This window comes from Ovis canadensis, chromosome 22, assembly GCF_042477335.2.
Source record: "Ovis canadensis isolate MfBH-ARS-UI-01 breed Bighorn chromosome 22, ARS-UI_OviCan_v2, whole genome shotgun sequence".
Taxonomy (NCBI): Eukaryota; Metazoa; Chordata; class Mammalia; order Artiodactyla; family Bovidae; genus Ovis; species Ovis canadensis.
In genome coordinates this window covers 28,611,411-28,625,779 of record NC_091266.1, presented here as the reverse complement: position 1 = coordinate 28,625,779, position 14,369 = coordinate 28,611,411, and the positions used below count along the sequence as shown (strand labels likewise).

Below are 14,369 nucleotides of genomic sequence, written 5' to 3'. Positions count from 1 at the left end.
TATAAATTTATTTATTTTAATTAGAGGCTAATTACTTTACAATATTGTACTGGTTTTGCCATACATTGACATGGCTTGGGACTGGTGCACTGGGATGACCCAGAGGGATGGGATGGGGAGGGAGGTGGAAGGGGGGTTCAGGATGGGGAACACATGTACACCTGTGGCGGATTCATGTCAATGGAGACAGCCCTGTATCCCTGATTTTTATTTTAAGCTCAGAATAGTGGCTTTTATGGCATCAGTCAGCACCAGGGGGCAGAAGAGAAAGCAGTTTGAATGGAAAGAAGCCCAAACTCAAAAGGACTATGAGTAAATGGTGTAAGCATGTCAAAGCTTCCAACATGGTTCCTAGTACCTAGTAGGTAAGGTATATATGTTAGCTGAATCTGAAAGTCTTAAGTCATTTAATGATGATTTCTCAATTACAGAAAAAGTCCAGGTTCACTGTAGAAAAAATAAAAAATACAGAGAAGCAAAATGACAAAAAAGTGAAAAGTGAAAGTTGCTCAGTTTGTTAGTATTAGTGTCTTCAGTCATGTCCAACTCTTTGTGACCCCACGGACTGTATAGTGCATGGAATTCTCCAGGCCAGAATACTGAAGTGGGTAGCCATTCCCTTCTCCAGGGTATCTTCCCAATGCAGGGATCGAACCCAGGTCTCCCACACAGCAGGCGGCTTCTTCATCATCTGAGCCACCAGGGAAGCCCACAGAATGAGAAATAAAATTTTAATTATTCATAATATCTCTATTGCCCCAAATTAAGCACTGTTAACGTTTCGGTCGAGTATATTCTCTTTTCCATATATGCATGTCTTACCCCTAAAATGGGATCACAATTTATTTTTCTTATTTCATGTTTCTCTGTAACTGTAATTGGTAATATCCACTCTTTAGCTCAACATAGTGTTGTTGAACACATACCAAGCACTTTGCTGAGTTTTCTCATCTGTACAGTTTCATTTAATCCTCAGAACAATTTCACTATCTCCATTTTACTGATGAGGGAGTTGAAGCTCAAACTTGTCTAGATTTGAAAGTGTCAAACCCAAACAGTGCCCCTTCAGCTAGTTTTGGTTGTTCTGAGAAACTAGAAGATCTGCTTTTAGTTGGATGTTTTCTTTAAAAAATCAAGCCCAAGTGATAAATAACTGCCCCAGTGATAACTCACTTTTTCTTTAACCACACCATTTTAACACTTCTGCTGCTGCTGAACGGTGATTTTAAAGACATAGGGATTTTTGTACATTTTACATTGTATATTCTGTACATTTTTATGGACTGCTGGATAACTAAATTGAGAGCAGAGCAAGGACATGGATTTTATACAAACAATTCCTACTCGACTTAGAAATTTAATTTTATGGTTGTAACTGATGATGGTCTAAAAACTCCCCAAACTAAACAAAATTACAAAACCTCGATGAGAATAACCGGCCTGGGAGAGTCATGAAACTTACAGTGTGATAGTTTAACATTTTGGTTTTCACATCGCTGCCAGAGGACGTCAGAACCCAGATGAGGGATTTGGGTTGACCACTGGCTCTGCGGGCTGACCCACCACATGAGCAAAAGAGGCCTTTTCATTTCTGGCTTTAGTTTTCTCTTCCAGGGAGAAAAGCTGAAGACTAGATTGAAATACAAAGTACCTTTTAATGAAATGCTGCCTCATTGTCTTATAATAGGGCTAACACAGACTGCCGGTGGCTCAGATGGTAAAGAATCTGCCTGCAAAGCAGGAGACCCGGATCAATCTCTGGATCAGGAAGATCCCCTGGAGAAGGGCATGGCAACCCACTCCAGTATTCTTCCCTGGGAAATCCCAAGGACAGAGGAACCTGGCGGGCCACAGTCCATGGGATCTTAAAGAGTCGGACAGGGCTGAAGCATTTAATACGGACTAACACGGTTTATTAACAATATTGGTTAGAGAAGAATGTACTGTGTGGTGCATTTCCGGGTTCACCCTAACCCCAAAATATGCAGTCAACTTCTGATTGCTCAGGGCAAGGAAAGGGAGAAGATGAGCCAATGCACCAAGCAATGAACAAGATAAACATTTCAAAACTATAAATATAAGCACACACACACATCCCCTTCCCCCACCGCCACCCCTCCACGCGTCCCCGGAACGAGCCACAGTGTCCTGCCCTCAGATAACTGTATACAGAAGCCTCGCGAGTGAGACACCTCCCTCCCTGCAGCCCCGCTGTGTTGGCGCTCCGCGCGGGAGGAGGTTTGCTGCTTTCCCTCCTGGCCTGCGCCGGCTACTTGTGCTACGCGGTTGCCTCCACGCCTCCTCGCCCGGGGTTCGCGTTACTCTACCCCGGCCAGCTGGCCCGGGGTCCCAGAGCGCCCCCAGCGCCCGGCGAGCCCTGCACCACGGCAGTCACGTCCCGGCAAGGGCTCGCGCCCCAGCTGAGCGCTGGTTGGTCGCGCCGTCGAGCCCGCGGCCCAGCGATTGGCCATGGCAGTCGGCTCACGTGGTCCCCCGCAGTTAAGCGGCCTCCCGGGGGCCGCACCCGAGATCTGCCGGAGCTGCGGCCACACGGGGACTCCCGGGAGACGCGTGCGAACTCTCGCAAACCGCGGAGTGCCGCCGCTCCTCTGCCTGATGAGCTGCACCAGGTAGGTTCCCTGCAGATTCTCCGACCCGGAGCTCAGGGAGCGCGCAGCTGTCGGGAGGCTGGGATGCGTTTTCCTGCTGTCATCCCCGCCCCGGAGACCCCAGGGGAGGGCGGGTTGACAGGCTGCTGAAGAATCTGGCGCTGGGGAGGCCTTGGAGGTGTGAAGATTTGCTCTGAGCATCTTAGGCAGAGCTGATTTCGGTAAACGGCATCTTAAACCAGAAACGTGAGTCAGCTTTAGTTCTGATTCCCTCGTGGATTCTAACCGTATCTCTTGGTCCTGCACAGAGGTCTCAAGGACTCGTGGGAAGAGCACTCAGATTGCTGGCTGTGTAGTTTAGCTTTGGGAAAAACTTAACGATGGACGATGTTCACTTTCCTTGGTCCTCTTTCCTTCTTCTGACGGTTTGCCATAGCAAAGCCAGTCTCGGAGTTTGAGCAAATGATTATTTTTAAACTCTTCGGCCAGACTTAACATTCCAGGGAAATCGCCGTATCCTGAAACTGTCTTTAGATAAGTGCAAAATGTGAAAATACAGGGCAAACCCCCAAACAAAAAAACCACCCACAAAACTACTTAAATAGCTTCTTTAGACATAACTTAGCAGAAGACGTCTCTAAAATTTCCGCCTGTTAACTATTATTAGACCAATAAATATAGCTTTCTCTCTCATTTGTTTGTTCTGAGTTTGTAGGTCTCCCAGAAAAATCCTAGGGCTAATAAAGTGAATTCTCAGAATATTCTTTTATTACCCATCTTATGATAATGACCATTTGGCTATGTGCTTAGAGCTGCTGGGAAGACAGTTACTAAAGCCGGAACGAGAAATGTCACATACAGTATACACACACTTCTTATCTGAAGGCTAGGGTAGGGGAAAAATGTCCATAAGTTTGGCAATGTATACTCAGGGCTAAAGGCCAGAAAAAATACCTTTCTTGATGGACACTTCATGGTTTAATATTTCTGGGCATAGTTATGTCTAAATTTTAAATAGCTTTATTATCTTTCTAGTTATAAATATCCATTGCCAGAACATTTGAAAATACCAAAAAAGTACAAAGGCAAAAATAGATCACCCATCACCCGGAGATAATTGTTAACTTTTTGTTGTGCTTCCTATTAGACTTTTCAACATTTATAAGTTCATATATGTGTTGTGTGTGTGTATATATATATATATATGTGTGTATATATATATATAAAACACATTTATTGAAACTATCCTATTTTCAGGTTTGGCTTTCCCAGTGACTCAGCGGTAAAGAATCTGCCTGCAATGCAGGAGACACGGGTTCGATCCCAGGGTTGTGAAGATTCCCTGGAGAAGGAAATGACAAACCACTCCAGTATTCTTGCCTGGAAAATCCCATGGACAGAGGAGCCTGGTGGGCTATAGTCCATGGGGTCACAAAAGAGTCTGACATGACTGAGTGACTAAATAATGACAATAATTTTCAGATCATCAGATTTTCCCACTTAAATGTGGAGTTGGCATGGATGTCTTTTTGGGTGAAATACAGATTATGTAAAGATTTTTAAATTCATAAATGGCTGCCTTGCACTTCAGTAGGTTATTTGTGTAAAATGGGGAAGAGCATGGTAATGAAAGTGCAGAGAGAATCCTCTAATTTACTCTTTCTAGTCTTTGGCTCTCAAAACCCTTTGCTGTTTTTATTCTTTCTTTTTAAATGGATTATGGTTCCAGAGAAGTGTAATTAATTCAATAGCAAAATCATCAAAGCAGTTGAGGGAGTGCAGTTTGGAACTTTGATTCTAGAACCTGTCTGGTCATTGGCTTACCTGGGAAGCTTTAAGAACATATATACATTCTTGTCTCCATCCCCAGGGGTTCTGCATTAGAGGCTCTAAGTCCAAGGATTCTGCATTGAAAAAAAAGAAATCCAACCCACTAGGCCATGGTGGGGGCTTCCGTGGTGGCTCAAACAGTAAGGAACCTGCCTGAAAACAGACAGGTTTGAGAACTGGTGCTCCAGAACAGAGCAAATGGTTTTAGAGCTGTATTAGAGTTGATCCCATCCAAATCTTTTATTTCTCAGATGGAGAAACTGGGACACCAAGTGTTTTAACCCGTGGCCTATAGCCTGTCAAGGGCAGAGCCAAACGTAAGATGCAGCTTTTATCACCTAATCCTGCATTCCTTTACTTCATGTGAGAGCACTGTGCTGGCTGTAATAGCCAACAAAAATAGTACAGACCTACTTGGGACCAGGGGAAGTGCATTCTAGGTGCAGATGATAACCCCTCTTCTTTCTGTATTCTAGAATGATCCAGGTCTTAGATCCACGGCCTCTGACAAGTTCAGTCATGCCCGTGGATGTCGCTGTGAGGCTCTGCTTGGCTCATTCCCCACCTCTGAAGAGCTTCCTGAGCCCTTATGATGACTTCCAACGAAGAAATTTTGTGAACAAATTAAAGCCCCTAAAGCCGTGTCTCAACATAAAACAGGAAGCCAGAGCACAGGACGGCTGGAAGCCTTCACACAACCAAGCCAAGAAGCGGGTGGTGTTTGCGGACTCTAAGGGCCTCTCCCTCACCGCCATCCACGTCTTCTCAGACCTTCCCGAGGAGCCCATGTGGGATCTCCAGTTTGACCTCTTGGACCTGAATGATATCTCCTCAGGCTTAAAGCTCCACGAGGAGAAGAACCTGATTCTGGATTTCCCTCAGCCTTCAGCTGACTACTTAAGTTTTCGGAACCACTTCCAGAAGAACTCTGTCTGCCTGGAGAACTGCTCTTTGCAGGAGCGAACAGTGACGGGGACTGTGAAGGTGAAGAACATGAGCTTTGAGAAGAAGGTTCAGATCCGGATCACTTTTGACTCCTGGCAGAGCTACAACGACGTGGACTGTGCCTACATGAAAAATGTGTACGGTGGCTCGGAGAGTGACACCTTCTCGTTTGCCATTGACCTACCCTCTGTCATCCCCACAAAGGAGAAAATTGAGTTCTGTGTCGCCTACCATGCTAACGGGCAGGTCTTCTGGGACAACAACGAGGGTCAGAATTACAGAATCGTCCATGCACAGTGGAAACCCGATGGGGTGCAGACACAGATGGCAGCCCAGGACTGTGCCTTCCACCAGGCACCACCTGCCAAGGCCGAGCTGGAGTCGACAGTCTTTGGCAGTCCAAGGCTGGCCAGTGGGCTCTTCCCAGAATGGCAGAGCTGGGGGAGGATGGAGAACTTGGCCTCTTACCGATGAATGAAGCAACCTGGTGACCAGTCTTGACCTTATTCCCCATGTAATTCTAGGTCTGTGTTGCTCAATCTTAGGAAGGCGTTGCTACTTTCCTTCAGTAGGTTTAGGTTGGAGCTTTTGAGACCTGGCTACAAAAAAAAGATAGCCCCTTGAGAATTTAGTGTGGGGGTTTGTATGGATGACAGTGCCCAGTGTTGCTGTGGAGGATCAAGTTAAAGCCTGGAACCCTATTTTTGTAAAAGTAATATTCTGTCTATACCCTTTTCTCCTTCCCTCTCAATGCACTGGCTTTCATCTTGGGCAAGGAAAGGTTTGAGGAAGGACAGTGGATGGTGATGGAAAGCTGTGTTAATGGTATGAGGAATGTCTGAAAAGTATACACAAAGGGCTCTGCAGCTCAGGTCAGAGTAGGAGCAGGAGGTCTGATACTTAACCGTTGGTGAGAAAATGAAGGTTATTTTGTTTTTTTAAGTTGGTTTTACAGGTTTCTCCTGGGGAAGTAATTTGTAGGGGGGAGAAAAAGATCCATTCTAGGCATTCTCGTGGAGAAGAACCCAAACAAACTTTAGGGGTATTGGGTGGTTATTGGGGAAAGGTGAATTATAACTCTGGAGAATCAGATTTTTTACATGAAGCCTTTTTGTTCAAACGTGACTCATCAAAAATCATGATCTGGGGAAACCTTAAGCAAATCTGGCTTTGCAGTCCTAGTGGGATAAGTGACCTTACCTGTGGCCCAGGTATTATGCCTGGGTTCTCAGTGTAGATGCTGCCTAACCAAAAAAAAAACATGCCCTCATCATTGGCCAGAAACTGGTAGGAACTCTATGTCATGTCAAGGATCACTCGCTGCAAGTGCCTTGATAAACCAGAATGTTGTAGTTGCTTAACCCAAGTATCTGAAGGGTCATCTGATAACTCATGAGTGTTTGACCTCATCAGAAGGTCCCCTCTGTTTGCTGGCATTCCTCTTGCGACACTGTTGTATCTTCAAGAGTGTTGTCAGTGTGGGCAACTCGCATCCTTCATATTGAAGGTGATTCGTTTTTCTGCCATACTTTATCAATGTGATATTGGAAGTGAAGACTGACACTGATTCTCAATTCAAGAATCCAGTACCTTGCACATAAAAGTAGCCATTTCTTGCCTATATTCTTCTTGTTATTTTAAGTCTTCCTACCAATTTCTTGAAAGTCAACATTTTTTTTTAAATGGATGTGAATTGTTTTGGGTGTGTTGTAATATACTTTGTTTTGGACTGTGCATAAATCCATTCTGTAAGATCTTCAAAACAGGAGCCTCTGAATGTTCACTTCTATCATCACGCACATCCGTTGAAAGGTATTCTGAGAATGCAGTTAATTTTAACACGTGTGATATGCCATGCTGGAAAAGTTATTGGAATAACTCTGCTGTGACAGTATTTGAGGTTTGGCTAGCACCCACAATTTTTCTACTCTAAATATTTCACTCTCCTGTAGCTATCCTCTGTGAACTTCTCACTTTAAAAATAAAAGTGTTTGATATAAGATCTGAGAATGTTTTCCTTCTCAAAGTCCCAGTTAGTTAAATAAGAAACCATCAACTGAGATTCTCCTGTTTTGTTTAACTGAGCAAGGTTAGTTTGGACCAGGAATTGGATCCGCCTGAAGGTATTCACGTGGTCCCAGTCTCATTAGTGAGAATTTTGACCTCCTGACCATTGGGGCTGGGGTCTAGAGGCAGTGACCTGGGCTGTTGCAACTGTCCCCATCTGTGTTGACTGCTCATCACACACTCTCAGTTTTATCTTGGGGGCCACTTCTCAGCTTGAAGTGGGGGAGGGGATGGTGTGAAAAGGGCTGGAGCAGCTACTGTCTCCTGAGTTCCAGCTCCTTCGTGAAAGGGCAGAGCTTGTGTCGAAGGCAGAGGGCGTCAGTCCCAGACTGAGGGGAGGCTCAGCTCCTCGGGGTGGGAAGCAGCAGGTCCAGGAAACAAGATCTTAGTTCCAGTTCTTGCCTAAAACTCCAGAAAGGGCTTCTGCACAGGGTCTCTTAAGGGGGAATAACCAATGTTCTAGAAAGACCCAATGATGAAAAACAAATTTTATCATAACATCTTCTTCATCAGAAGTTGTGAACCATAGGCTTACAGGCTGTATCTGGCTGCAGACATTTTTTCCTCTTCTAAAGAATGTTTTAAATTATGAAAGTATGATACCACATTTATAGGAGACTTGGAAACTATAGAACCAATTTACATATAGTTCCACTATATATTATAATTATTTTTGAAGTTGATTAACAAAGATTTTTAGTTGGAGTTTCAATATCAAACTCTCAAAAATTAATAGAATGAATATACAGAAAAGTAGAAGGATAAATGGCCCCCCACTCCAGCACGCTTGCCTGGAGAATCCCATGGATGGAGGGGCGTGGTGGGCTGCAGTCCACGAGGTCGCTAAGAGTCGGACACGACTGAGCAACTTCACTTTCACTTTTCACTTTCATGCATTGGAGAAGGAAATGGCAACCCACTCCAGTGTTCTTGCCTGGAGAATCCCAGGGACGGGGGAGCCTGGTACGAGGCCGTCTCTGGGGTCGCACAGAGTCGGACACGACTGAAGTGACTTAGCAGCAGCAGCAGCAGCAGCAGCAGCAGGATATAGTATCTCTGAAAATGGCTGCAGATTTTTTCTTTTGGACACAGGCTGATTTTTTGTTTCTCTCTCTCTCTTTTTTTAAGAGAGTTTATTGCCAAGAGCAGGCCATCAGAAGGCTACATTAAAAAAACTCTGAATTTCCTTTTAGCTGAAAACATTGCAAGGCCTTTCCTCATGGTGACCGTCCCCTGGAGTTGAGTGCAGCTGCCTCCTCTGATGGGCTTCGCCTGCTTTTCCTGTCGTCCCTGCTTCATTCTCTCCTGCTGTCCCCCTACCTCTGTAAGCGCGGGAGTTCATCACCCATAGTTTGTTTCCTCTGGCTCTCTACTGGCTTAGGTGAAGGCCACTCTCTTACCATAGGATGGAGAAAAGTTAAACATCAGTCTGACAGGGACCTTGAAAACCGTAGGATGCAAATGTCCCCCTTTAGAAGAGAAATTTAGATTCAGAGAGGGGAAGTGACTTGTTCCAGGTCCTGTGGCGGGCTGAGTCGGCCTGGAACAGTGACTTCTAGGTTGGACAGTGATTTTTTGTTTTGTTTTTTAGTATTTTTACTACTTTTCTTTTTTAAATCAAAGTTTTTGTGATTGAGGGCAGTGACTGTTTGCCTAGTGTTTTCCTTCGCATTTCTTTCTTGAAGTTGTCCCTGAAGACTTCCTTTCCTAGCGACCCCCTTTCCTTTTTTGATTAAATTCTTTTTATTGGAGGATAGTGTATTTACGCTGCTGTTAGTTTCTGCTGTACAGAAAAGTGACACAGTTATACATATACATATACCCACTCTTTTTGGGGTTCTTTTTCAATACAGTTCATTATGGAGTATCCAGTAGAGTTTCCTGTGCTATACAGTAGTCCTTAGTGTGTGTATGCTCAGTCACATCTGATTATTTGTGATCCTTTGGACTGTAGCCCACCAGGCTCCACTGTTCATAGGATTTTTTCAGGCAAGAATACTGGAGTCAGTTGCAACTTCTTTTTCCAGGGGACCTTCCCGACCCAAGGATCAACACTGAATCTCCTGTATTGGCAGGTGGATTCTTTGCCACTAAGCCCCTGGGGAAGCCCCTAGGTCCTTATTAGTTATCTATTATATTTTATATACTATTGTGTGCGTATGTCAATCCCAATCTCCCAATTTATCCCTCCCCACCCCTTACCGCCCTGGTAACCATTAACATCTGTGACTCCATTTCTGTTCTGTAAATAAGTTCATTTGAACAATAATTTTAGATTCCTCAGCACCCCCATATTGTCAAAATCTCCACTGTGTTTTTCTGAAAAGCCTTTTAGCCTCCTGCCCCTGGCAGCTTTGAAATCTGACAAATATCTGGAGTGGAAAATGAGCTGAGCGTCAGGTTCAGTCTTCTACACACCCTCTCACCAGAATATTGACGTAGTCTGAACTCTTCAGTTTTCTCTCTTTTTCCAGCTTCTTGAAGCCATCTGTCAATGTCATTGGTATTCTTCCAAGGCAAAGTTCAGATTTTCGTTTTCTTGTCCAGAATCAGCAAATGCATCCAGGTACAAACAGCTGCAGTGTGTCAGTTCAACTTAGCCATGAAGTCTGGTTGTTTTAGTAACTTTCCAGTGCTTTTAAACAATTTGTTGATATTTCTCCCCAGATTGTCTTATTCATCTTCATGTTAGTACTTGTCTGCCTCGAGCCACTCTATCATATTCAAAAGTGATACTATATCCTATCTTTGATTCTCTCTGTATAGTTTCTCCTTATTTCAAGTCCCTGGTTGTCTCAGTAATAGCTCAACGCTTTCAAACTTTTAGTTGTTGTATTTTATATAACTTTTCTAGTTGTTCTCATCTGGACCATTAGTCTACTGCAAGCTCTTCTCTCTTAATCTTATATAGTTCAGTGCCTCATCCTACGTGAATTTCTTCTAGAAATCTAAGGATAGGGATTAATTATACTTTGTTATTGTAAAAATTGAAGACTATAACCAAGATCCTAGCCTGGATAGAAAGCTATTTCACCGTTGTCCTCCAGAAGCATTTTAGAGATTGTTCTAATACCTGAAAAAGTGCTTCATAAGAGACCCAAAGTTATACCCTGTGCAACAGGGCTGACAATGTCTTTGAAAATGTGAAAAATAAATATAAAGTCTAGATTATTTCCCACCAAAACTCTCCCAGTACAAAACACTCAAAAGTGCTAGATAAAATATTTTCTAACTATGTTATGAAAGCACTGCTAAGCTGGGAAGAAAGTAAAGTGAGTTAGTCGTTCCATCATGTCCCACTCTTCGTGACCCCATGGACTGTAGCCCACCAGACTCCTCTGTCCATAGAATTCTTCAGGCAAGAATCCTAGAGTGGGTAGCCATTCCCTTCTCCAGAGGATCTTCCCGACCCAAGGATCAGAACCCGGGTCTCCTGCATCACAGGCAGATTCTTTCCTATTTGAGCCGCCAGGGAATAGCTTCCTTAGTCCTCTAAACAAAAAGCAGAAGCAGAGCTCTAGGAAGGTAAATGGCTGGCACCTGTCCTGAAGTCACTTGTTAATCCTTAGGTGACCAACATGGCTTTTTTTTTGACATCTATGGCTGCTTTGAGGATGGAAGATGCAGATTAAGGTGGTGATGGGGTCACAGTGAATAGCATAGCCAGAACCAAGAAAGGATAGACCCTTGGTAAGAAAAGGATAAAACCCTCTTGCAAAGAAATTCAACTAAGAAAGATGCCTCTATCTCTGGGTAGAGGGGGAAAAACCTCCTCTTAAAATTCATAACCACAGTCTGGTCCTCACATGAATTTGCAATCTGAATTCGCATTCCTGTGTTCTGAAAAACCTCAAGCAGAAAATCTATTTAAAAATGGCTTCTGGTTGCAGTACCCACAGATTCTTATTAGAAGCAAATGTAAGTGCTCTGTGTAAGGTGTATCTTCAAACATAAGCCCACAGAATTTTCATCAAACATGAATTCACATCCAGTGAAATAAAAAGACAAATTTTTGACAAGATGCATGAAGATAAAAATGAGAACACTAAAAAATTTGGGATTTAAAAAATGTCATAAGCATAGGTAACAAATACATAACTAAAAATTAATATAAAGGCATTAGGAACAATTTTATACTAATAATTCTTGAAACAGATAAAACAGATGCATTTCTAGAAAAATGTGTTATTTCAAAATAATCTCATGTAGAAATACAAAATCTGGCTAGTCCTATACATATTTAAGATTAGTAGTTTAAAATCCATTTATAAGTAAAATACAAGACGTAGATATCTTTTTCAGGTGGGTGGCATCAAACATTCAGGAATCAAATATTTCTAATCTTATTTAAAATATTCTGAAGTATATATAAAAAAAGAAGGAACATTCCCTGACATATGTTAAGTTACCATAACTTTGACACTGAAACTTTATAAAGACAGTATAGGAAAGAATAACAATTTAACTTATAAATAGATGGAAAAATTTATAAATAATAAATTATTAAAAATGAATCCAAAATATATAAAAAGGTAATCAGGTTGGGGATATTCTAAGAAGGCAAGATTGGTTCAACTCTAGAACATCGACTAACTAGAGCATAAACAGATTAAAGGAAAAAAAAACATGATCAAATCCATAGATACCAAAAAGTGTTTAAAATTTTTATACCATTAATAAAGACAACAACAACAGGACTATTACTCAAACTAGGAATAAAGGGAACCTTCCCTGGGTCACAAAGATCCCCTGGAGGAAGAAATGGCTACCCCCTCCAGAGTACTTGCCTGGAGAATTCCATGGACAGAGAAGCCTGGCAGGCTACAGTGCATGGGGCCGTCAGACACAACTGAGCGGCTAACACTTTCACTTCCTTTAATTTGAAAAAATGATATGGACTAAAATAAGAACAATTAAAATCTACCACAAACTTCACACTCAGGTAAAAGTTGACACGACTTTTAAGATTTGATCCTCTATCACCCCCTCTTTCAAATACCGCGCCAGAAATCTGAGCCAGTGAAGTAAAGTAAGAAAGAAGTAAAAATAGAATTGGAAGGAAAGAAAGTATATTATTTGCAGATAATATGTTTGTCTGAATAGAAGAGCCAAAAGAGTCTACTAGTAAATTAGAATAAGTGGAGAATTTAGCAGTTATTGTATATAAGACTGTGATAGCCTACAAGACAGCCCCAGAAAGCTCCACCTTCTGAGTTTCACTCTAGGGTAGTCTCCTCCCAGGGATCCAACCCGGGTCTCCACATTGCAGGCAGGGTCTACCGTCTGAGCCACCAGGGAAGCCCTGAACTATAGTCTCCTCCTATATTATACTCGAGTTGCTCTGTAACCAACAGAACGTAGCAGAAATCGTGATATGGCACTTACAGGATTAGGTTACAAAAGACACTGTGGCTTTCATCTTAGTGGTTCCCCCTCTCCTCCTCTCCCCCCTTCCTTCCTCCTCTCTCCCTTTTTCTTCCCCTCCCTCTTCCCCTCCGTCTCTCCCTTTTTTATTTTCTTTTCCAAGTTTTTTGGTGGAGGTTACTGATGATCTCGTCCCTATGTAACCCTTAAGAGTAATAAGCTGGAAATATCTGGGTTTTGAAAGCAATGTTCTCCCAGTCCCTTTAGAATGTGGTTTGGATTCATGATAAAGGACCCTCTTTATATGTTTTTTTTTTTCCCCTACACTTTTGAGATGCCAGATAGTGTCAAATTGAGTAGAAGTTTTCTTTGTATCCTCATTGCTGCTGCAGAAATGAAAATAAAAACTGAATCCTTGGATGTTTTTGTTAAGGACCAGCTATTTTCTAGGTTATTTGTGCTTACACCTGGGGTTCTAGGTGACAGAAAGGCTGATCCTATTTAACCTGGCAAACACCCCTCCTTAACATTCTACATGGCACTCTCGCTGGTACCGCCACCTACAACTACAGGCGCCTACATTGCTGTGCCTTTCTGATTCCTAGCACAGTCTCCCAGTCCTTATTTACCTACATTAAGAGTATGTCAAACCCTGGCAGAGAGAGGCACCTCCTATCTTGGGATCAGTTCTGACTATAATATATCATCATCTAGTTTCAGTGTGTTTGGAAACAATGATCAGGCCAAATTTGCCATTACAGCAACAAAAAATATAGGTGCTGCATATCACGGAAGGATACAGTCATTAAGATACCCGCAGGGGACTCCTGGCTATTTGGTTCCAACTTCTCAGAGCTCCTTTACTGGAGGCGCTGTTACTAGATCTAGGTGTTAACAGCTTCTTACTCATATGGGTCCACTGAGTCAGAGGAGCTGGTGAGTCACATGCTTATTATACCTGCTCCTACAGCAGATATTTTATCCTGGCCATTTATAATGCTGACCAGATTCACAATAACTAAAAATGGCTGTAACCTGAGACACACACAGACTTAAATGTTCAGTATGTACACTGTTGGGTGATGCAACTTTCAAAATTAATCTTTGGATATACCCTAGTTAATAGTCTATAAACTGCTTGTTCTTACATCTGCCTGGGGATTTGTGATACACACCCTCTCCTTCGGATGCTGACTATTAGGTCACATGGCATCAAGCATACAATGGGAATCACTGCTTTGTTGCTACCAAAGTCTTGGCTGGCAAGTGAAAAAATGGAAATGAACTCTGAAAGTAACCATGTTGGTGGTGGTATTGCTTTAGTTGCTAAGTTGTGTTGGACTCTTGCAACCCCATGGACCGTAGCCCGCCAGGCTCCTCTGTCCATGGGATTCTCCAGACAAGAATACTGGATTGGGTTGCCATTCCCTTCTCCAGGGAATCTTCCCAACCCGGGTATCAAACCTGGGTCTCCTGCATTGCAGACAGTCTCTGAATTGATGGAGCCACCAGGGAATCCCTAACTGTGTTGATAAAAAAAGTAAATGTGTTAGT

General features: G+C 42.8%; 1 protein-coding gene across 1 annotated transcript; it reads left to right on the top strand.

Annotated features, from left to right (window-relative positions):
• Positions 1 to 2,242: 2,242 nt before the first annotated feature.
• On the top strand, positions 2,243 to 7,384 carry PPP1R3C (protein phosphatase 1 regulatory subunit 3C). Its single transcript, XM_069567814.1, has 2 exons — positions 2,243 to 2,630; positions 4,916 to 7,384. The coding sequence occupies exons 1-2, from the start codon at positions 2,470 to 2,472 to the stop codon at positions 5,856 to 5,858; spliced, it is 1,104 nt and encodes a 367-aa protein (XP_069423915.1). The 5' UTR covers positions 2,243 to 2,469; the 3' UTR covers positions 5,859 to 7,384.
• Positions 7,385 to 14,369: the final 6,985 nt, after the last annotated feature.